Source organism: Terrapene carolina, unplaced genomic scaffold (genome assembly GCF_002925995.2).
Source record: "Terrapene carolina triunguis isolate 2854851 unplaced genomic scaffold, T_m_triunguis-2.0 Scaffold58, whole genome shotgun sequence".
Taxonomy (NCBI): domain Eukaryota; kingdom Metazoa; phylum Chordata; order Testudines; family Emydidae; genus Terrapene; species Terrapene triunguis.
The window spans coordinates 64,121,994-64,144,725 of NW_020664409.1; the positions used below are offsets into that span (position 1 = coordinate 64,121,994).

At 47.3% G+C, this 22,732-nt stretch overlaps 2 protein-coding genes across 4 annotated transcripts in view; both read right to left on the minus strand.

Moving 5' to 3' along the window:
- MRPS28 (mitochondrial ribosomal protein S28) overlaps positions 1-4,168 on the minus strand; it is a 129,817-nt gene extending 125,649 nt beyond the window's left edge. Inside the window, exon 1 of one of the 2 annotated variants that reach the window (XM_024209005.2) lies at positions 3,961-4,166. In XM_024209005.2, the coding sequence (XP_024064773.1) occupies positions 3,961-4,125 (165 nt within the window). In that variant the 5' untranslated portion in view covers positions 4,126-4,166. Of the gene's footprint in view, positions 1-3,960 lie in introns of both variants that reach the window. The other variant, XM_024209006.3, reaches the window with a different exon arrangement.
- Positions 4,169-8,103: 3,935 nt separating this feature from the next.
- Positions 8,104-22,732, minus strand: part of TPD52 (tumor protein D52) — a 72,969-nt gene continuing 58,340 nt past the window's right edge. For both annotated transcript variants that reach the window (XM_024209003.1, XM_024209002.1), the window contains exons 5-6: positions 11,822-11,870; positions 8,104-9,677 (exon numbers count right to left, since the gene is read on the minus strand). In XM_024209003.1, coding sequence (XP_024064771.1) covers positions 9,561-9,677; positions 11,822-11,870 — 166 coding nt within the window. In that variant the 3' untranslated portion in view covers positions 8,104-9,560. The remainder of the gene's footprint in view (positions 9,678-11,821; positions 11,871-22,732) is intronic.

Here is a 22,732-nt window from a genome sequence, read left to right on the forward strand (position 1 = left end):
GGCGGAGGAGCTGTGTGTTTCTGTTGCTTTAGGCACCGCCCCCAGCAACTCCCATTGTCCAGGAACGGGGATCCGCGGCCAATGGGAGTTGCTGGAGGCGGTGCCTCAAGCAACAGAAACACACAGCCCCTCCGCCCCCCCTTCCCCACGTTCCAGCCTCTTGCGGGGGCAGACCAGACAGGCAGGGAGCCTGCCCTGCCCCCGGTATGCGCCGGGTCAGATCCTGCCCCCGCGAACCCCTCCTGCAGCTGAACCCCCTGCCATACCCTGCACCCCGACCCCCTGCCTCACCCCTCACCCTTCCTGCATCCCAACCCACTGCCCTGAGCCCCATGCCACACCCCTCCTGTACCCCGACCCCCTGCTGTACCCTGCACCCTGAGCCCCCTGCCGCACCCTGCACCCCGACCCCCTGCCCTGAACCCCCTGCCGCACCCCGCACTCCTCTTGCACCCCAACCCACTGCCCTGAGCCCCCTGCCGCACCCCACACTCCTCTTGCACCCCAACCCACTGCCCTGATCCCCCTGCTGCACCCCACACTCCTCTTGCACCCCGACCCCCTGCCCTGAATCCCCCGCCGCACCCTGCACCCTGATCCCTTGCTGTACCCCTCACCCCTCCTGCACACCACACCCCAACTCCCTGCCCTGAGCCCCCACCACACCCCACACCCCTCCTGGACCCCCTGGGGGCAGAGTTGGGGTGGGGATTTCGGGGAAGGGGTTGGAATGGGGGCAGGGAAGGTGTGGGAAGAGGCAGGGCCTCATGGAAGGGGTGGAGTGGGGGCGGGGCCGAGGGGGGATGTCAGTAATGCGGCCCTCGGGCCAATGTACTAGTCCTCATGTGGCCCTCATGGTCATTTGAGTTTGAGACCCCTGCACTTGAGCAACCCTGCCTTTTGAAAGTTTTCTTAGTATGTCTTAATTTTTCCATGGATAGGAACATGCTCAGATTGCTAGTTAGAACTGATTCTTCAAGGCTTGCTGCATTAATGTTCAGATATCTTATGCTTCCTAATTTCATCTGCTCTCTACTATATTCCTGTCTTCCTTGCTGGGTCTCCTGATTTTTCATCCAGCTGCTCTGCTCCCATAAGCATGCAGCTCCTCCACCTTGGGTGAATTTCTCATGTAACTAAGAGCTTGTTCACATGGGGAAATTTACAGGCATAAGTGCACCAGTATAACTCCCCATTATAATGGTATAGTATCCCTATAAGATCCATCCTATGAAAATAATGTTAGATAACCTTCTACAATAAACAATTTAGCATTTTTTTAATTACATATATCAAAATTATACAGCATATGAACCATGGAAAAATGGACGGTAATTCAGAAATATTGACTGTGCCAGTTAGGAGGACAAGACTAAAATGGAGTAGCAAAATCCTAAACACCATCCTAACCCTACTGATTAAGCAGAAAAGTATCCCTGCTCACCACTTCCTGTCACAGTCTGAATATCAAAGAACTCATTATAGGGCACAAATGCAGTAAAAAGACCAAGGCTGGGGTCCTACATCAAAAAAGCCTTACTAGAACTCATTACACACTGACTTCATACAAGAGCTGCACAGAGGAAGACAAAAGCACCCCTGAGGTCCTAGAACACAATGACGACATGGGGGAAGCTTCCTGGGGAGCCCTGCGACACACCAACGGCGGGAGGGAGGAGCCCTGCACCTGGGGCCCAGTTACACACCAACGGCAGGGGGCCCTGCATGTTGGCCCAGTGACACACTGACAGCAGGGGTGGGGAGGGGGGCCTGCACGTGGGCCCAGTGACACACCAATGGCGGGGGGGTGGGGAGAAGAGGACAGCCCTGCACCTGGGGGCCCGGTGTTACCTGTCAGCTCTGTGTTCTTGAGGAACCTGGGCGCAGTATCCAACCTGTCTGACTCACGAAGGACACCTCCCCCAGCCTCTACTTGAACCAAAGCCGATCAGAAGAAAGGCTTACAAAAAGCAATGAAAAGGCAGTGGGAGACACACCTAACACCCCCCACCCGCAACAAGAGTTACAGGATTAAGGAAACTCCCCCAGACTCATTTGCATCAAAGATGGGACAGGGAGGCATCTCATTAGCAGACAGAATGGAGAACAGAGATTCCAAGGCAAGAACTGCACTGAACTCTGGAACCAGAAAAGCAGGGAAGCACTGCATGATGGGGAATCTCTGCTCCAGATGTTAATGAACTCACGCCTGCACATACCCAGTTCAGTAGTTATCAGACCAATTATAGTAATAAATCCTTTATTGGTATCCAAAATACTGAAGCTGCCTAATTGCATTATGAGCTCCCTCAAAGGAACACCGCCCATAGCCAAGAATGAGCAGCTCATATTGTCTAGTCAAAACAAAACAACTTTGGAATACTTGAGTCACCAGTTACCCTACAAAAATCCCTACTCATGCTCAGTTCTGATACCTGTATCCAACATCTGCATCAGTTCCACTGGGACTTCATCTTCTCCTGACTGATCATGCAGGGGACTCTGCCTGTCTCCAGCACTCTGGACCCTCAGTTACCACCACCACCTGGGACCCCCGATCGATTCAAGCTTCATGGAGTGGTGAGAACCCAGCTCTCGCGCTCTCTCTCCCTGACTTGTGTGACCAGTTTAATTTTCCAAACCTGACTTTTATAATCAAATTTAAGTTAGATTTAATATTATAACTGTTTTGTTTGTTTGGCTCCCCTATGGTTATTACCTGGCAATAAATAACTTTCATGGTTAAGTTGGCTGCTTCTCTCTCTCTCCCCCTCTCACCTCTGCCCTGCTCATGGGTGTTTTTTGGTTTCCTCATTTGCTCTGCAGCAACGCTCCTCGTACCTAAGCTAAAAGATCCCTGCAGCGCCCCAAAATCCTGTGGTGTTTGCTCATCAAGTGGGCTACTACCAGAACAACTGTAATGTGAAAGTGGGGATAGGGACGTGCTGAAGCTGGGACATATGTGGGTGGCAGCTTGGAAGTGCTGCTTGACCTAGTCTGCTGAATCCAGGGGCATAGGAGGGTGACAGCTTGGGAACCCAGCCCTCTCAGATGCACTCTGTTAATGTGTGCGCATCTGATTCTGGAAGAATCCAACCCTGGGGAACCTAGGTCCTGCAGGATAGCTCCATTGGGAGGGAACTTGCAGAAGGGAGAAGTAGAGCGCTGTATGAGAACACACGTGACACAATTCTACATTGATAGAATTACAGAACACTCCCCCACCCCAAGAGTAACCCTAACAAATGAGCATACCCCAAAGTAATGGGCAAATCTCATAACACAGGTGAAACACCCACAGTGTGGGGGTGGGGGGGCCTGCACCCAGGGGCCAGTGACACACCCACAATGGGGGGGGGGGTGGAGCCCTGCACCTGGAACTCGGCAACACACCCACAGCCGGGGTGGGGTGGGGTGGGGAGAGAGGCGGAGGAGAAGCCCTGCACCTGGGAGGCCCAGTGATACACATACGTCCGGAAGGGGGGAACCCTGTGACACACCCACGGTGTGTGGGAGGGAAGGGGCTCTGCACCTGTAAACCCTGTTCAGCTGCAGGCTGGCACCTGACATGTATCTATCCACTGTCACTCTCCCCTGTAGTCCCCCAGACTCCACCTCCCCGCTAGAACACGGTGCACGCGCCTGCGCTCATTTCCGCGGCTCTTTTCACTCGTGTTGCACTAAATCGTGTTCAGCCCGCACCAGTGAAACCCGCCCTGCCCCTGCGAACATGCCAAGGCCGCCCCACGCACAGCAGGGGGCGCTGCCTCGGGGACTCCGTGCGGCTCACGCACAGGGTACGGCCAAAGACTAGGCCCCGCCCCTCGCTCCGCACCACGTGACAACCACTCGCCACTAGCGCCTGCGCCCCTTCTCACGTGACACGGCGCGGCTTCCTCTGCCCCCGCCCCTGCCGTTTAGATCCCTCCTCTTTGTCCCGCCCCCTCTTTGCGTTCTCACCTGCTGCGCGCCGGTGCGGCTGCTCGGCCGCTTCTCTGGCTCCGGGGGCGAGACGCCCGTGGCCGGCGAGTCCCCGGTTCCATGGCTGCTGCCCCGCCTGGCCGCACCCAGCAGCTGCCATGCCCGGCTCCGCGAGGCGGCGCGGCCCCAGCTCGGCGTCGCCATGTTGCATCCGTCGGAGGGCGGGGCGTGACCTCTGACCCTTCCTGCGCCCGGTCTCGCACGGGCAGAGGACTCGCGGGCAACCATAGAGTAGCGCGGAGGTATCCTAGAGCGCCGCCTCGCGCGTGAACTTCGCCGCCATCTTGGTTGGCTTGGGGAGCCGGCGGTCACCTAATGGCGGGGGGCTTCTGGGTAGAGAGAAAAGGCGCTGGAGGGGCAACAGCACCTGCTGCCTGGGGCCCACCTCTGCTGGTGGGGTTTCCCCACCGTCACGTGTCCCGCCCCCCTCGCTGGGTGCCCTGTGCGTGCGGAAACGGCCGGTTAGCGTCAGCCTCTGCTGCTGGCTCGCGCGCGCTGTGGGGGCTTGACTGCCGGGAGCGGCGGGGGCGGGGAACGGAGTGAGAGACTCGCTCCCCTCGCGGGGCGAACGCCCAGGGCCAGGCAGCCCGGCTGGCACTTTCACGCCCAGGGCGTGTCCCGTTACTGTCCCCGACCCAGGCATCAACTCCCCTGGAAGTGCAGGTCTCCCCCGCGACTGAGGGACAGGCTGAATCTGCCACCAGGCCGTGGCAGGCTGGGAACCGGCTGGCACCGTGTGATAATTGAACCATTGTAGTGACCACCGCTAAACTAGTGGGTCTGAAACTTTATTAGTGACCCCTTTCACCTTGCAAGCTTCAGAGTGCGACCCCCCCCCCCAGCAAATTAAACGCTTTTTAATATAACACCATTATAAATGCTGGAGGCAAGCAGGGTTTGGGGTGGAGGTTGACAGCTCTCAACCCCTGAGGGGTCCTAGCCCCCAGTTTGAGAACCCCTGGGCTGAAGAGGCAGCTCAAGCAATTGGGTTAGTGGAAGAGACCATCTGTACAGCAGCTGGGAAGGAATGTCCTGTGCTGGATTGATAGACTTACTTGGGCTAGTCCTGTAACAATAGATGCTGCTTTGAAGATGTGGGGCAAAGTGGGACTTGGGTTCTCAAGCTGAGGTGGGCTCAGAGCCCAAGTCACAATTTCAGATTGCTGTCGGTGCAGATATTTTACAGAGCACCAGTCTGCCTCTGTTAGCTGGACCTGGGAGACTTGTTCCTGCGTCCTCCAAAACTGTGTAGATAGTCTTAAGTGACTAGCTGCCACAGTACCACAGTTTGGAGGCTTTGTTAGTGAAGGACACAGTTGAGGTGGTCAAGGGCTAGGCGGTAGTGACAAAGTTTCCTGTTTAATATTTTGACACATTAGCTGTGAAATCCTAGCCTGCTAACCGTCAGGGAGACTTGGCCTGCACAAAGAAGGAAGAGCTCCCACTACTCCAAAGTGAAGTTAGACACAAAATGCAAGTCGAAGGCTTAGTCTAGCAGCAGAAGGTCCGTTTAAGAGAAGCCAAGACATCTATGAGAAACAGGAAAAGGACTTTAACCAAAGAAAAAAAAAATCTGGAGGTGAAGGAGTTATGACCACCACAATTACAAACTCACCAGTTAACCACACACCCCATTTGGCATCAGAAGTGTACAATCAGGCAGTAGTGGAAACCAAAAAAAGCAATATAGTACAGTAGTTTACATTTAACAGTACTAAGAAAAAAGGAAAGCAGCATTTTTCTGCTGCATTGTAAAGTTTCAGAGCTGAATTAAGTCAATGTTCAGTTGTAAACTTTTGGAAGAACCACCATAACGTTTTGGTCAGAGTTAAACACTTCAGACTTAACCTTTATTCCCCAGCTGTTCATAAATCTGAGGTTCTGTTGTAATGGCAGTGAGAAAGGAATCAGAGGAGCACTTTCAGTAAGGAGACTCGACAAATAAGGAAGCTTAGGCCAGGAAACATGGGTGCATTCACAGATAATCAGTACCTAGAAAATGAATCTGGTACGTAAACTATATTTGTAAAATAGCTGTTTTACAAACTCCATCTTTTCAAACAAACTAATATAGTGTCTAGGACTAAATGTCGACAAGATCAGTTTGAGAACAGCTACATATCTGTTAATGGCTGGTTTCTGTAAAGTAAAGAAAATATAGTTATAACTAAGAGATAGATGGCATTATGATAGTAAAGATATCTAAATCCATGACAAAGTGAAAGCAGCAGTTTGGTATAAAGGTCACTGGACTGGAATAGTAAGCATATTTTATTTGATAACACATTTAAAGACTGGAAAGTGAAAGGAGACATAGGAAACAGGTAAATTTAGGAATAAAGTTAAAGCAGGTAGTGAAAGTTTAAGAACTGAGTAATGAGTAGCAGTACAGGTAGGATATGTATAGAGATATCAAGTTAGGGGATTGTCTGCTAGATTGAGTAGCTCATTACAAACCATTGCATCCATCTTTAGCACAGAGGTCCAGCTTTGCAGATAGGTCCCATTTCTGACAGAAGCTGTGCTGGATATCAAAGGAGCATAAAAACATCCCACTCAAAAGCAGGGAGTAAGTGTGAACTGGCTTAGGATGCGGACTAGATCACAGGTTGTGGTTCTAGAAATTTGATGCCCAGGGTTGCTTTTCAGACATTTCAAGTCAAGGCTTTTGAAGCAGAAGTCTCAATTGACAGGATTCGGGTACTGAAGACATCTTAGATGGAGCCACTAATTGCATTTTACACTAGTGGGAAAACATTCTCTAGATGTGTCAACTGAAACTGCTCCTCTGATTTCTTGCCAATGTTTTAAGTGGAATTTTACTGCCTAAGGATTCCAAGGTGTACCTGTTCAGTTTATCCCACACTGTTAGCTCAGTTCACATTTGGCCAGGATTCAGGTGTTTCATCACATCACTGAAGAGAGAGTTAGGCCAAGGCAAGACACTTCTGCTGTACCTGGAGATGAAACCAGGGTCTCTAGCTAAAGAGATGTAATGAGGAAAACTCAAGCCCTTTGGATTTTCCCCAGAGCATACAAAAATGGCGATGTGATGGCAGCCTATGGTCATCCTTCTTAAGGCAGCTGCTGGATCCCACAGACAGGAGTGAGCAAAAACAGGCTAGAAAACCCATTAAGTATGAAACACTGAGGCAGTATACTGGGAATGTTTGTGCCAAGCAGGCTCTTGGAGCTAGGCTCGGGCCCTGCCTCTGAAGCGGAATGGGAGATGCTTCAGTGCGTCAACAGGGAGAATCAAATAGCTGACTTGATTAGATGGCAGGGAATGTTTGCTTGACACTGCCAAACCAGGCACAGATAGGAATGCTCCTTCAGTCTAGGAATCCTACTTATTCAGAGTAGCATTTTTTTTAAACTGCTTTAGAAGACAAAACCTAAACAAAAAACAGCTGATATTCATGCCAAAAAGTTAAGTAGTTTAGTGTTCTACTGTACTGGTATTAGTTTCAATCTAGTGCACGTATAATGTTTCCTTACTATCACTTAATCATACCATATATTGCAGCACTAAAGCAGGGTGGTTTAAACATATTAGATGGGAAAGTACCCTGGTGTTACTGGAATTTTGATCCTTTATGGTTGTCATTTATTTTACTTGCTGATTTACAGCCTCTGCTGAACTTTAAGTCTCAGGCCAGGAACTGTTCATGAATTACATTTGTGCTACAAGAGGCATAGTAAATTCCTGAATCAGTTTCCAGGATAGAACCAACTCAGCCCATTTGTCCAAGAAATAAGTGAAAAGTGGTCACAAGGCCATGAGTATGATGACAGGAGGATTCCAACATCTTCCCAATTACTTGGGGAGCAGAGGATAGTAAGGGAATATTTCACATGTGAATTCAGTCCTTTCAAATTGATTTAAAAAAGCATAGGTCTATAGGTAGCTATGACTTTTCCAAAGAGTGGAATGTCTGCATTTACAGCTGTGCTATAATGGCAATACAGTGCTCATGTATAGGATTTTATTAAGCTGCTTACATGTAACTGGGCATATTCACTATAGGTGAAGTGCTATCAAAGCGCTCATCAGAAATGCAGTACAATGGTGTCTAAAGAAAATTGTATAGTGGTTTTGGAATTTGACTTGCATAAGACAAATTTTTGCAGTTAGTTTTTTTAATTGCTTCCAGTTCATTCCAAGCTCAGTGATGAGACATTTGGCATAAGTTACAATTTGATAACGACCAACATGTGCCAGACATGTACATAATACAAGCAACGTCCAAAGTACATAAAGTAGATATAGTCAACATGTAAAGCAACATAGCCCTCTTACAAGGTCTGCTGTAGGCTTTGAAATGGGTAAAGTTTCAAGAGTGGATCTCAATGGTTAAGCAGGAGTGGAGTCTCCAGGGTGCAAACAGTATTGCTAATTTTCAAGCCTCTAACAAAAAAGACTTAGGACAAGAGTCTTGAGAACATGAAATAGTTCGAACATCTCAAAGGCCCTCTGCCTCCTAAAGCAATGGCTCTTGCCTGCAGATGCTGTGCAAGTTTACTACAGCATGGTGAAAGGTTTTAAAAAACATTAATTCCCATAACTGACTTGGAATTAATCAGTAATGACTTGTTAGAAATATTTTTTGCAGCAGCTGTAGGAATGTGTTCACATTTCATCTCCACTCCATGTTTTTAGTGTAAGATTCAATATTAATACCAGAATAGAAGTAGTTTTAGAATCACCACCATTGGAGACCATTATTCCAGTGACTGCCATTTTACCACAGCAGAATAATTCAGGCATTAAAGCATCAAGTGAAGAACTCACAATATAGTGTACTGGGGTAAACAAACTGGCTCAGATACTAGACCAGCAGCATTAGGCATCTCACTTTCATTTGGAGCACTCTGAGAAACCCACTCTTAGGGCATTAAATCTAGTCACAGGACCCACAGAGAAGTCAGCAAGTCTGAATGCTAGTTAGGATTATGTCCTTTGCCCCACATGCACCAAATGCAGTTTAGGACTCAACAGGTTTTGACTACAGTAGATTAATATACACTTGTGGAAACCTGCTATAATGATGTTATTCATAATGTTGAAGCAGAAATCCTTTTTCTGCAGCTTGGAGTAATCTTCCAAGTGTGATTTCCAGTTTAGGGAACTGTTGCACTGAAACCACCAAAGGAGTGAAGTAAACCTTCAGTTTGGCAGTAAAAGTAGAATGCCAATTCTTATAAGTGAAGAGAATTGCTAATAATCACAGCCTCCAAAAGGAAGTTATGAATCCACATACTATATGTACAGTATTAGTAGGTTTGTCTAAAGTTTTTCAAAGCAACATTTTAGAGATTGCCTTTAAAATCAGGGATATATCCTTTAAGTACTTGAAAAGCATAAAAATGTCCCTTCCCCCCAAAAGCCAGGCTGATACAATCTACTTTAGTTCCAAAAATATTTTAAACCCACAAACAAGCTATTTTATCAAATTGATATAAAGCTAAGTGCTAAGTAAAAGCACATCTGGTGGAAATGGACAGTGAAGAACATTACAAATGTGCTTAGTTTTTGCTTGCAGCATCTGGCAGTGGGTAGCAGGACAAAGGCAGGAATCTCACTGGGTCTCCTCCTGTATCTGTTCTGTAATAGTTTCTGTGGCACTAGCATTGGCAGCTGAGTTTAAGACTTCTCCAAAGTCACCTCCAGCAGGCTTGGCTCCTCCAACTTTAGACTAAAATACAAATAGTTTTAGATAAACCCTTCAGAAAGTATAACTGCAAATACAGTTAGATAGCCAAGTATTTTAACAAACAAGTTTTGCAATAAACAATACCTTCATGTCAAGATTGTTTGGGGGAATTTATCCTTTGGAGGCAGTTTTTCCAGGATCAGACTGCCTCTACAATAATTGAGGTAGGAGCAGCACTCAGTGCGACTTGGTGGAAGAAGCTAGGTGGAGAAACACTGAAGGAAATGTGCAACCCTCCAATCATTAGCTTAAACACATGGGTCTCCCTTGGCCTTTAGTACTGCAAAAACTCTCCTGATCAGATTGTTGCAACAGCCCATACTCATATGCTCTATGAAGATTGTACAACTTCAAGTTGAGATATCCTACATTTGTTTTAACTCAAAATGTTCCAAAACCTGGATTAGCTTTTGTTCTGTACCATCCTGGGGGAGCTCCGAGAAAAACCATTCAGCCTCAAGGACACATCCTGAAGCTCTCTGGTGTTTTGGTGGAGCACATTCACTACTACACCCCTTCAGATGGTGTGTAACACACTTACCCCACATCATTCCCATATACCTCCCTCCTAGGGAGATTCATTCCCAGAGTTCATGGAAGGAGACGTTCCTAAACTCCCTTAGATTGCAACAGACCATTATACAGGATGCCAAAAGGGGAAAGGAGTTCCTTATGCACTTTTCCCCAACCCCAAATTCCTATACAAGGAGCAGTCTGGTCCATAATATGAAGGCCTTTATACCAAAACATTAGTTGGAACAGCCACACAACGTTGATCTCTGCTTATTGAGGCCTCAGCCCCAATTTCAGCCTCCTTACCTGAAAGTGAAGTCTAAGAGCATGTACATTTTACAACAGAATTGCACACCTATATTCCTTACTTTCTGATGCTAACATGCAAGAGTTTGCGTTCCCAGTGTAAACTAGAATATAAAGCTTTTCAGTCCTTAAGTTAAAAATCAGTATAGATTCTGGATATACAAAGACCAGGTTCTCTATTATGTGTGAAAGGCAGTTTCCTGGACAACCTTTTTTGAACAAAGTATCTTAGAACCTCACTGTATTAAAAATGCAAGTTTGTGTTGTGGTGGGATTTGCAACTTGTCTGGAAAGACATGATTAATGTAAACTTTGGGAAGTGTTACGAGTTTCAAAGGACTCTTTAAAACAATGGGCTAAGACAAGACCGAGCTTTTAATGGAGTAGGTTTCCTAGGAATTATTTGGGAAGAGGGGAATGCAAATATCCACCTCCAGACCTGATCTTCTGAAGCTTTGACCTGGGATGGGGATCTTTGTCTACAAATTACCTGTTCCCAGAATCAATACCCAAATGGCATAAAAGAGCAACTCGATTCATAGTGTGCAGGTTCTGCACCATGGCAGTTATCAACTTGTAACCACAGAAAAACCCCTTGGTGGGGTTTGAAGGGCTGTTCTTTGGCCAGAGCCCTGCTTGGAGTTGGGGTGATCTCTGATAAGTGTATTTGCATGCAAGTTTGCTATTTTATATGTTCTCTCACTATTCTTTCCCCTTAATAAATGTGCTTGCTTAGAAAGAGCTGTGTGCTAACTTAATTGTGGTCAGTTACATTGCTTACCATCAGAGGAGCAAAAGTAAAGCAGGCCTGTTTAGGCAGTCTGACTGCTGGTGAATTTCCAGCGTAAGCAGAGAGCTGTGCAGCCTGGAAATATTTGGGGGTCAGGAGGGAGAGAGATGTATGTTTCTATCCAAGAGGTAATGGCAGAGAGTCAGAAAGAGTGGCCTTTTTTGGACCACATAGGAGAAATACAGGTGCAATTGCCTTGAACTGAAACAGCATGATCCAGCCCATTTGTGCTGTTCAGAGCATACAAGTGGACCAGAGAGCAGTTGTCTTCCCAACTGGGGATTTGCTGGCATGAAGCTGCTATAGTTGGCTATACCCCTGCATTTCATAGCATTAATTTACTTGGTTGTCAAATGACTACATTTGGATTTTCAAAAAGTAGCTTAAGAGGTTAGTTGCCCAGCTGCCATTGAATTTTAAGGGAAGGGATTTGAGCACCACATTTAGGTTCCTTCAAAAGTCCCAGCTTAAGTCTCTCATAAAACAACTGTTTCCAGAGGCAGCTAGTTAGATTTACCTTTAAGTTTTCAACCTTTTCTTCAAATGACTTGAAAGTAGAAGAATTTCTAGGGGGGGGAAAAAAAAGCCAGTGGTTAGTTTCTTAGAGTGAGAACATGAGCATAGTAATACTAGGTTAGTTTTGAGACAATGCATCCATGTTTCCCTGTCCTATGTCAACATGTTTTTGAGAGCCCTCAGATTAATGTATCTTTTGGATAGTAGTTTTTGTACACTTCGCAAACAGTTACTTTAGACCTAAATTGTACAGTTGAAGAGCTTCAAATACAACCCATGTCTAGAACTTTCAACTGCAAGCCAAGAAGCTCATTTTATTACTACCTTTGAGGCAGTCACTCTTTACACTGCTTAATAGCAGGGGGGGAAAAAGAAAAAATAAGTTCAGTGAAGTTACTCATTGCCTGTAACTCAGTGACAGTACCCTTTACAAAGGTAAGGGGGTAAGGTACTGTAGAATGCCAGATTTAACTTGTCATTAGTGACTTTTCAATGACTCTTCAAACAGGTTGACAGCTGTTGTCTTAGAAAAGTTGCTAGCTCAGTAAGACAATTTAGTCACATCCAGTCACTCTAGAGGCTAGTGAGTGATTGTTAAAGACAACTCATTATAATACGTGTGTCTCAAAGTTAAAGAAAGGTTATTTACCCTGTCCCTCTGGAGACAGCCACTATCAACAGTAATAAGTATTCTCCTCCCCATCTCTCACAGGTAGAGATCATTAAACTATGAAAAGGTAAAATGCAATACCCTAAGATAAAAACAGTGTTTAGTCATAGCAGCCTAGACAAGGGGTGAAATTTTGTCCCCACTGAAGTAAATGGCAAACATGGACTTCAGTAGGGTCAGTAAGTCACCCAAGAACTCTATATCAATTGCCACCAACTTGCAGTGTGACCTTGTGCCTTAATCTGTGTCACCAGATGGAGAAATGCTTACTTCTGATGCAGCCAGCCTTCGTGTTTGTAATGTACTCTGAACCTTATTTAGAGGGTGCAAAATATTAGGAGTTTTAGGTTTGGAGCAAGGCCTTTACTTCAATTTTCCCTTGCTCAGTGTCCATTTAAGATGCCCCACATTTATCTTTGTTACTCTGAATATGCATTTATACCGTAGGCATGTGCACCACTCCTTGTTTGGGAAATTGACACTAAGCTATATGAAGTTGTTTCTACATGCTTTTTGATCAAAGCAGGATTTTGGGAGGAGGGAGGCAAGGTAAGCAATTAAAGTCAGCAAGAGAAAAAAAAACTGAGGTCAGAGGCCAAACTGCTTACTTTCCTATGAGTTAATAAGAAAGTAAGTCTCTTCATTTTAGAAGAGCTGTAGACAGTTCTGAATTTGAAATCATTTAGTAGCATAATATTTCTAAGAAAATAAAGACTATTCAGCTTCTCACCATAAGCGAATATCATGTCTAGGATGTGTAATTGCCAATAAAACAAGTTCAAAGAAATAATGAACTTTCTGCAAGAACAGTCAGTACATGCTTTATCCTAAGTCAGTACAGCAAATTGTTCTAAAAACCAAGATGTTTCCATGTATTTAATTCTACACATGTGGGTGGGATGGGGGAAGGAAAGAGGATCAGTTCAACTAGTAAGAGACAATACACATCCAATAGCTGAATTACATACTAAAACATACATTACCTCATAACAGGCATGCTAATTGAATGTTGTATGGAGCGTATACTAAGTGTCAGCATTAAGAAAAGGAGAGAGAGTGAAGTTAGTTATGATCCATTATGAAAAGCAATTTGCTTAGAAACCCTTTGCATCAGGTTCCATGGAAAGAATCTTTCTCCCCATAATTGAAGATGTCTGAGACTACAACAGTTTTCCCAAGCGCAGTTTCAAATAAACTGGAGTCATGCACACATTCATAAAGAATATGCAAGAGAGTGTAGTAATACTTTATTTAAAATATGCCAGTTAAAATGTACATTCTGCATAGTTGCAACATAATTCCTTTGTCCTTTTTTAATCTACCCATTAAGTTTTCAGACAGAATTGCAAACTTAGCATGTTTCTCACTAGTAGTGTCAAGTGAATGCCAAAAGCTATCATTCACATTCCGTCCCCTTGAATGATGCTTACATTAAAGGGTAAATTCTCTCAGACTATCACTACATTAATTGCAATGGACTCCTGCATATGGAGTAGCAAACTACAAGTCAGTATGGATCCAGGAGCTGAATTTTAGTTCACTAGCACCATTTAGAAACAGCTCCGTTTCGTGGACTGTCAATCCATTACCTTTCACTAGGATTAGAGTCATAGTAACGCAACAGGCCTAGTTTCAACTACAGCTGGTTGGGAAGTTTCCAACAAAATAGTTGGACATATCACTCCACTGTCCCAGAAAAGCCAATAGCTTGGTGGTTAGGGCATTCACCTGGGATGTGTCAGACCCAGGGTCATGTCCCAGCTCTGATTTAGGTCTTTGTTTTGTCCCAGTGTGGAACAGGAAAACAGTTTCTTGCCCAGCTCTAACCTTAACTTTGTTTTTGAGGAACCACAAGTTTATTCTTCATACTTGTTAAATCTTATCCCTGCCAATACATCCAACTCATCACTAGGAGCGTTGTTAGTGATATAGTTTAAGTGAGTCATTAGGAGGGTCATAGGCCCAATAGCAACTAGATTGTTTCAGACAGTAATAACTTGAGCCAATTTAATCCTCCCTAAGAAAAGCTCAGCATTCTTATTTTTAATTCCCCATCCCCCCAAATATTTAGTCCTACTCTACTGTAGATGTGTAGTCTGTACTAGTTGAGTACCATACCAGCTTCTGTAGAGCAATTTTGCTGGACATGTGTCTTCTCCAACCATACCTGGATGCTTAATCTTAATCAAGAGTCAATACTTTCATATGAGAGTTCTCATCCCTGGCAGTAGCTAGTCATTCATCTCATTTTGATGGCAACTCAGTCTCCCCTAAATTAGTGCCTCAGTGGTAGAGCCACTTTGGTACTAATGAAAAGGTTCCAGAATAGGTTTAGAATGTAAGGATTTCTGGAGATGTTTAGACACCAAAGAGATAAAAAGCTTTAAGATAAGCCAGGACATGTTGCTAACTGAATATGTGACTGAAGATTGGGTAGTAGTGCCATATACTGCAAGTCAAACTCTGTCAGCTAGTTGTTTGCGGAGGTTGTCTGTGCTCCAATCATGTTTATTCATTGTTTCACCTTGTGTATATCTGCTGCCCACGTCCCTGTAGGAGACCCAGCTTCTAATAATTAGATTTTTAGAGTCTATTTTATCCTCTGCCTTCAGGATGAGTCACACTTCCGTATTGAGTCCCATTGTGTTATAAGAGGATTGTCACAGATCCCAACTTTGCTGGATGCCAAGTTTCTGCTCAATACGTTTTCTAATGCACTCAATAGTTACATTTTTCCAGCAGTGGTCAGCCACCTGTCTGACCCTGTAAGAGGCTCTCACCTCTAGAGATGGGAGTCCTATTTTTTTTTTTTTTTTTTTAAATAAAAAAAAAAAGTAGAAGGATGCCTACTCTTCCCTTGGTATTACAGTCTACAAACCCACCCACCCACACATACATACAGGAAAGTTAGTGTACAAAGACTGACCATCAAGGATAGCATTTGCATATTGTCTTTTGAGAGACATGTACTGTAAATACAAGCTTCAGTGGAAAAGTTTTCACGGACCTCAAAAACCATGCACAGTTCTGGAAATAGTTTAACTCCCATAGTACCAGAAATCATGTTTGTTATGTAGCTATGATGTGTTTTCAGTAACTCAGCCCAGACAACTGATTTAGAATGAAGCATATTTTTGAATTAGTAGCAGTTAAGTTACTTTGGTTTCCAAGTTTGACTTACAAGTCAAATGTTACACTTAACCAGGTCATAGCATACCCAGATACAGGATGTGATCCAAGAAGATATTCTCTGGGAGGACACCAGGAGGCTCTTCATCCTTTCCGCCACCACAACAAATTGCTGGTTCAACTTGTGGAACAGTTTTGTTCGTTCAACATAAAAAGCCAAAGCCAGCCGAATATCCAGGGAGTGAAGCCTCTGCTCACAGCTGTTGGCATGGGGCTTCAGGAAAAAGACTGGGAGAAATAGGTCTTTGTTGGTGTGAAAGTTGGAGACCAACCCTACATGGTGTTCCTCCCGAAGGTGAAGTTGCACTTTGTCCTTATAAAAAGGTAGTATATTGGGCGGGGTGGTCAGATGTGAGGGCCTTGAGCTCAGAGATCCTCCCGGCTGAAATTATGGCAACTAGGATTAGGCCACTTTATAAGACAGGTAAAAGTAAAATAAAGTAGTTGAGCATGTCGCTAATGATTCGAATGGAGCCCCCCCCCCCAGCAGCCGTGAGTGTACCAGGTTAATGTCCCAAGGTGGGAGTTGACTGCTGATTTGAGGGTATAGCCTGTCTATCCCTTTAAGAAACCACCACATCATAGGGTTAGCAAAAACTGAGAGGCCCAACTCTCCTGGGTGAAAAGCCGAGATGGCAGCCAGGTGAACCTTTATCGACGAGTGGGATAGGCCCTGCTGTTTCAACCTTAGTAGGTAGTTCAAGACCGAAGGAGGACCGAAGATTGCGATGGAAGGACAGCTCTGAACACAAAATAGAGAATCTTTTCCACTTGGCTAAGTAGGCCGCCCTGGTCGATGGTTTTCTGCTGCCAATAAGAACTTCCCTAATGGGGTTTGAGCATGCAAGCTTGAGTTGATTCAACCACACAGCTTCCAAGCAGGGAGATGGAGAGATTCGAGATTGCAGTGTTGGAGCTGGCCGTGATGTTGAGTAATGAGGTCTGGAACGAACAACAGGGCGATTGGAGTCTTCACCGAGAGTTCCAGCAACATGGTGGACCAATGCTGGCATGGTCAGGCTGGTGCAACCAGGATGACAGCGGCCCCGTCGCTCTGAATCTTGAGGAGGACCTTGTGAATAAGTGGGATTGGGCGGGGGAGAGGGGGGGAAGAAGAGGAGGAGAGAAGTGATAACATGTAGAAGAGCTGGTCCTTCCATGGGAGAAGAAAGGCACCTGCCAGTGAGCCCCAGCTGTGGCTCAGGAAGGAGCAGAATTACAGGCACTTCCTATTGCTCCTTGTGGCGAACAACTCAACTTGGGGAAGACCCCACCATTGGAAGATATCGTTTATTACGTCCAGGCGAATGGGCCATTTGTGGTTGTGAAAATGGCTGCTGAGATGGTCTGCTAGCTCATTCTGAGATCCGTGGAGTTAAGAAGCTTCCAGAAGCATTGAGCATGTTATTTAGAACTCCCAGAGCTTGCAGGCTTCCTGACATAGGGGAGAGGAGCGCACTTCACCCGGTCTGTTGATATAAAACAATCGCTGTTGTGTTGTTGGTCAGGACTGATATGCATTTGCCCTCCAGATGAGGCCGAATGGTCTGACATGCCAGACGAACCGCTCTCAGCTCTCTGACGTTCATGTGAAGCAACAGCTCCTCTAGAGACTAGAGGCCTTGAGTTCTGTGCTCTCCGAGGTGAGCTTCCCACCACATTGCTGATGCGTCGGTGACCAGTCATAACAAAGGGTGTGGTTTGGAGAATGGGACGCTTATACACACACACCATGCGAGGGTCAAGCCACCACTGAAGAGGCTTGAGAACCATTGGTGGAAGCATGATTGCCCTGTCTAGACTGTTTGCTTGGTCGATACACAGATGGCAGCCAAGCCTAGAGAGGTCTGAGTTTGAGCCTTGTATGCTGGACCACGTATGTGCACGAGACCATGTGTCCTAGGAGTTTCAGGCCTGGTCTACACTAGGCTTTTATGTCGACTTTAGCGCCGTTATATCGAATTAACCCTGCACCCGTCCACACCAGGAAGCCATTTAGTTCGACATAAAGCTCTCTTTAAATCGATTTCTGTAATCCTCCCCAACGAGAGGAGTAGCACTAAATTCGACATGGCCATATCGAATTAGGCTAGGTGTGGATGGAAATCGACGGTAATAGCTCCGGGAGCTATCCCACAGTGCACCACTCTGTTGACGCTCTGGACAGCAGTCCGAGCTCGGATGCTCTGACCAGCCACACCCCCGGGAAAATTTGAATTCATTTTCATTTTCCTGTCTGGGCAGTTTGAATCTCAGTTCCTCTTTGGACATCGAGGGGAGCTCAGCAGCAGTGGCAACTATGCAGAGCTCTCCAGCAGAGATGGCCGTGCAATCCAATAGAAAGAGGGCCCCAGCATGGACTGATCGGGAAGTCTTGGATCTCATCGCAGTGTGGGGCGATGAGTCCGTGCTTTCAGAGCTGCGCTCCAAAAGAAGGAATGCTAAGATCTACGAGAAGATCTCCAAAGCCATGGCAGAGAGAGGCTACAGCCGGGATGCAACGCAGTGCCGCGTGAAAATCAAGGAGCTGAGACAAGGCTACCAAAAAACCAAAGAGGCTAACGGACGCTCCGGATCCCAGCCCCACACATCCCGTTTCTACGAGGCACTGCATTCCATCCTGGGAGCGGCCGCCACCACTACCCCACCCCTGACCGTGGACTCCGAGGATGGGATCATGTCGGACATGACAGCGGACGGGGAAGATGAAGAAGGAGATGAGGAGGACGAGGCAGTCGACAGCGCTGGCACCGCTGATTTCCCCGACAGCCAGGAGCTCTTCATCACCCTTACCGAGATCCCCTACCAACCGTCCCCATCCCTTACCCCGGACACAGAATCAGGGGACGGATCAAGCAGTAAGTGCTGTAAACATGTAAACATTTATTTAAAACAGAACGGTAATATTTATACTATTAACAATGTATATTTATAAAAGTGCTGTAAACTAGTAAAAAAATAATCAGGTACAAAACAGGAATATTTACAAAGGTAACAAATGGGTTTTGCATGATTTCTCTGTCTTAGGCTCTTCTCAATTTAGTCCCAAGTATTTTAAAAAAATTTCACAATGTCCGTTACTACATGATTCCCAGGCCCAAGACGCTCCACTCCAAAGTCCCAGTGCACCTACGCGAAAATCCGGTCAATGTGGCCGGGGATCGACGAGAAATCCTCGTAGGAGAACTCCTCGTAGGTCTCGTGGAGGTAGAGCTCAAGCCTGTTGATCAGGTTCCGGGGTAGGGCGATCTTAGTGGGCCCTCCGTGGTAGCAGACATGTCCCCTCCATGCCACAATCAGGTACTCGGGGATCATGGCCCGACATAGCATGGCGGCATACGGCCCCGGTTTCTGCATGCTTTCCCGCAGCATGCGTTCTCTCTGGGTGTCCGGGATCCTCAGGAGGGTGATGTCGCTCATGACGCCCTGCTTTGAATTAGGGAGGGGACTGTTAGTATTGGGACTGCTTTACAGCCACGCGGTGGAGGGAGAGGGGCAGCATACAGGGATCTTTCCCTGGGACAGCCGCGAGGGGGTGGGACAGGGGCAGAGTTGATGCTGTCCTGATTGCTGGCAGCAGAGACTGGCATTGCTTTCAATGTGAAAGGAGGCCAGTGCTACTGCTGGAGTTTTAAGCAGCCACAAGTCTGCGGCTTACCATTATTGCCCGCTCCAGAAGTTCAGGTCTCCAGCCACAGTTCTCTGAACACTCCAAGACCTCCGCAAGTCCACAGGCACTGAAGGCGACGGCCGAAAATTCGACCTTGTCCTGAGTGCGCATGTGAGAGGTTCAGTGCATGGTCTTGTTCACAGAGAAAGACTAGGTTCTTTGTATACAATTTCATTTATCTGTCTCAGGAATTCACTCCCTTTTTAAAATTCACACAGACACATCTGCGACTGTCTCCCAACCCAGCCTGTCAGCACACTCCCAGAGGCTAGCGCAGATTAGGCGGAGGAAGAAGAAGACGCGTGAAGACATGTTCACAGAACTAATGGGCTGCTCCCGAGCCCAGGCAGCCCAGCAGACACAGTGGAGGGAGAACTTGTCACAAATGCACCGAGCAGTCATGGAACGGGAGGAGAGGTGGCGTCAGGAGGACCAACAGGCTACTGAAAAGCTGCTTGGACTAATGAGGGAGCAAACGGACACGCTCCGGCGCCTTGTGGATGTTCTGCAAGACCGGAGGCAGGAGGACAGAGCCCCGCTGCAGTCTATCTGTAACCGCCCTCACCCGCCACCAAGTCCCACACCACCCTCACCCAAAGTCCAAAGAAGGAGGGGCGGCAAGGGCCGTTAAAACTTTCAATCAACCCCTGCAGACTGCTCTAGCAGTAGAAGGCTGACATTCCCCAAAATTTCATAAGTCCTTTCCTACCCACCTCACACAAGCCCCCGTCCAAGTTTCACCCCCCACGTTTCATGTCTGGTTCGCAATAAAATGTTTGTTTCTGTTCATTACTGTTTCAGTCAGGTTCTTTTGAGGGAGAGTCTGTCTGGAGGGGGGGAAGGGGCTTGGTAATTGGACAGGACAGTCACCTTTAGCAGGGTACAGAGGCGGTGTCAGGTCCAGCATCAGGACACATACACAGTGCAGTCACTGGTTACCCTGGTCAGTCTGGGAGGTGCTTTTCATGTTTTGGGGGGGGGGGGTTGCTCTGTGACTTTGTGGCGGGGGAGGGCAGTTACAGATCTTATGCAGCGGTCCTTATCCTGGCTCACAGATCCACGCAGCAGGGGATCTGTAACCCTACCCCCCCTGCCAGAAAGTCACATAGCCGACACATACACACAGTCCCCCCCAGGAGTGCTGGCAGGCTCCATTGAAATAACCAGTCCACCAGTGCGGAGCCTGTCATTCCGGGAGTTTAGAAGTATCATTTGCATCAGAACACTAAACCCGCCCCCCGCCACAGTCTGCGTCCCCGGTTTAAAATATTCCCGCGAAAACAGCAATACAGACAACGGTGTTCATTAAAAAATCGAAATGATTTTATTTTTTGGGAAGGGGAAGGGGGTGAAGGTTGTATGTAACTGGAGAGGATAGTCAAAATGGACTGGGTAAAGAAACGGGGGCAGGTTCAGCTTTTCTGTCCACAAACTGAAAAGTCACTGGTTGCCCTGCTCACTCAGGAACCTAGCTTTCAAAGCCTCCCGGATGCACAGGGCGTCCCGCTGGGATCTTCTAATGGCCCGGCTGTCTGGCTGGACGTAATCAGCAGCCAGGCTATTTGCCTCTAGCTCCCACCCCGCCATAAAGGTCTCCCCCTTGCTCTCACACAGATTGTGGAGCACACAGCAAGCTGCAATAACGATGGGGATATTGGTTTCACTGAGATCACAGCGAGTGAGTAAGCTTCTCCATCTCCCTTTGAGACGGCCAAAAGCACACTCCACCACCATTCTGCACTTGCTCAGACGGTAGTTGAACAGTTCTTTTTCTGTGTCCAGGGCGCCAGTATAGGGCTTCATGAGCCAGGGCATTAGCGGGTAGGCTGGGTCCCCGAGGATGACTGTAGGCATCTCCACATCCCCAAGAGTTATTTTGTGGTCTGGGAAGTAAATACCTTCCTGCAGCCGTCTAAACAGACCAGAGTTCCTGAACACGCGAGCGTCATGAACCTTGCCCGGCCATCCGACGTAGATGTTTGTAAACCGTCCCCGATGGTCCACCAGTGCTTGCAACACCATTGAAAAGTAGCCCTTTCTATTGATGTACTGGCTGGCCTGGTGGTCCGGTCCCAGGATAGGGATGTGAGTCCCATCTATAGCCCCACCGCAGTTTGGGAATCCCATCGCGGCAAAGCCATCTATGATGACCTGCGCGTTTCCCAGGGTCACTACCTTTGGGAGCAGTACCTTGACGATTGCCTTGGCTACTTGCATGACAACAACCCCCACGGTAGATTTGCCCACACCAAAGTGGTTCGCGACTGACCGGTAGCTGTCCGGCGTTGCAAGCTTCCAGAGGGCTATGGCCACTCGCTTCTGGACAGTGAGGGCTGCTCGCATGCGGGTGTCCTTGCGCTTCAGGGCAGGGGACAGCAACTCACAAAGTTCGAGGAAAGTCCCCTTCCGCATGCGAAAGTTTCGCAGCCACTGGGATTCATCCCAGACCTGAAGCACTATACGGTCCCACCAGTCCGTGCTTGTTTCCCGGGCCCAGAATCGCCGTTCAACAAAATCCACATGCCCCATTGCCAACGTCATGTCCTGGGCGCTGGGGCTCGTGGTTTCTGACAGCTCTGTGCCACTCTCCGACTTCAGGCTCTCACGGCGGTGCCGTAGCCTCCTCGCCCGATTTCTCTGCATCTGCCTCAGGGAAAGGTGTATGATAAGCTGCGAGGTGTTGAGAACGGCCACAAGTGCAGCGATGGTCGCAGCGTGATCCATGATCGCAGTGCTGTGGCGTCCGCGCTGTCACTGACCAGAAAAGTGCGCGAACTGATTTCCCGCCGGCGCTTTCATGGAGGGAGGGAGGGCGTTAGTGACGGACGGATGACGACAAATTTTTTTTACCCAGAAGGCATTGGCGGCTCGACCCAGAATTCCGATGGGCAGCGGGGACTGCGGGAACTGTGGGATAGCTGCCCACAGTGCACCGCTTCCAATATCGACGCTCGCCCCGTTAGTGTGGACTCACAAAGTCGAATTACTGTCCTTAGTGTGTCCTTAGTGTGGACACACACGTTCGACTTTGCAATATCGATTCCACATATTCGATTTAAGTAAAATCGAATTACCCTCGTAGTGTAGACATACCCTCAGACAGTGGTTGTAGGAAACTGCTGAGGTCTTGTATGTCATCATGTATGGCCTGAAAACATGACTGAGGTAGAAATGCTCTGGCCTGTCTCAAGTCTAGCACTGCCTCTATGAACTCTATTCTCTGAGTAGGGGTGAGCATTGACTTGAGTATTTAGCAGGAGACCCAGTGAGTCAAAGGTCGATCTTATCAGGTTGACCTGCTAATCCACTTGTGTCCTAGAATGTCCCTTCACTAAGCAGTCGTCGAGGTATGGGAATACCTGAACCTGTCTTTTCTGCAGGAA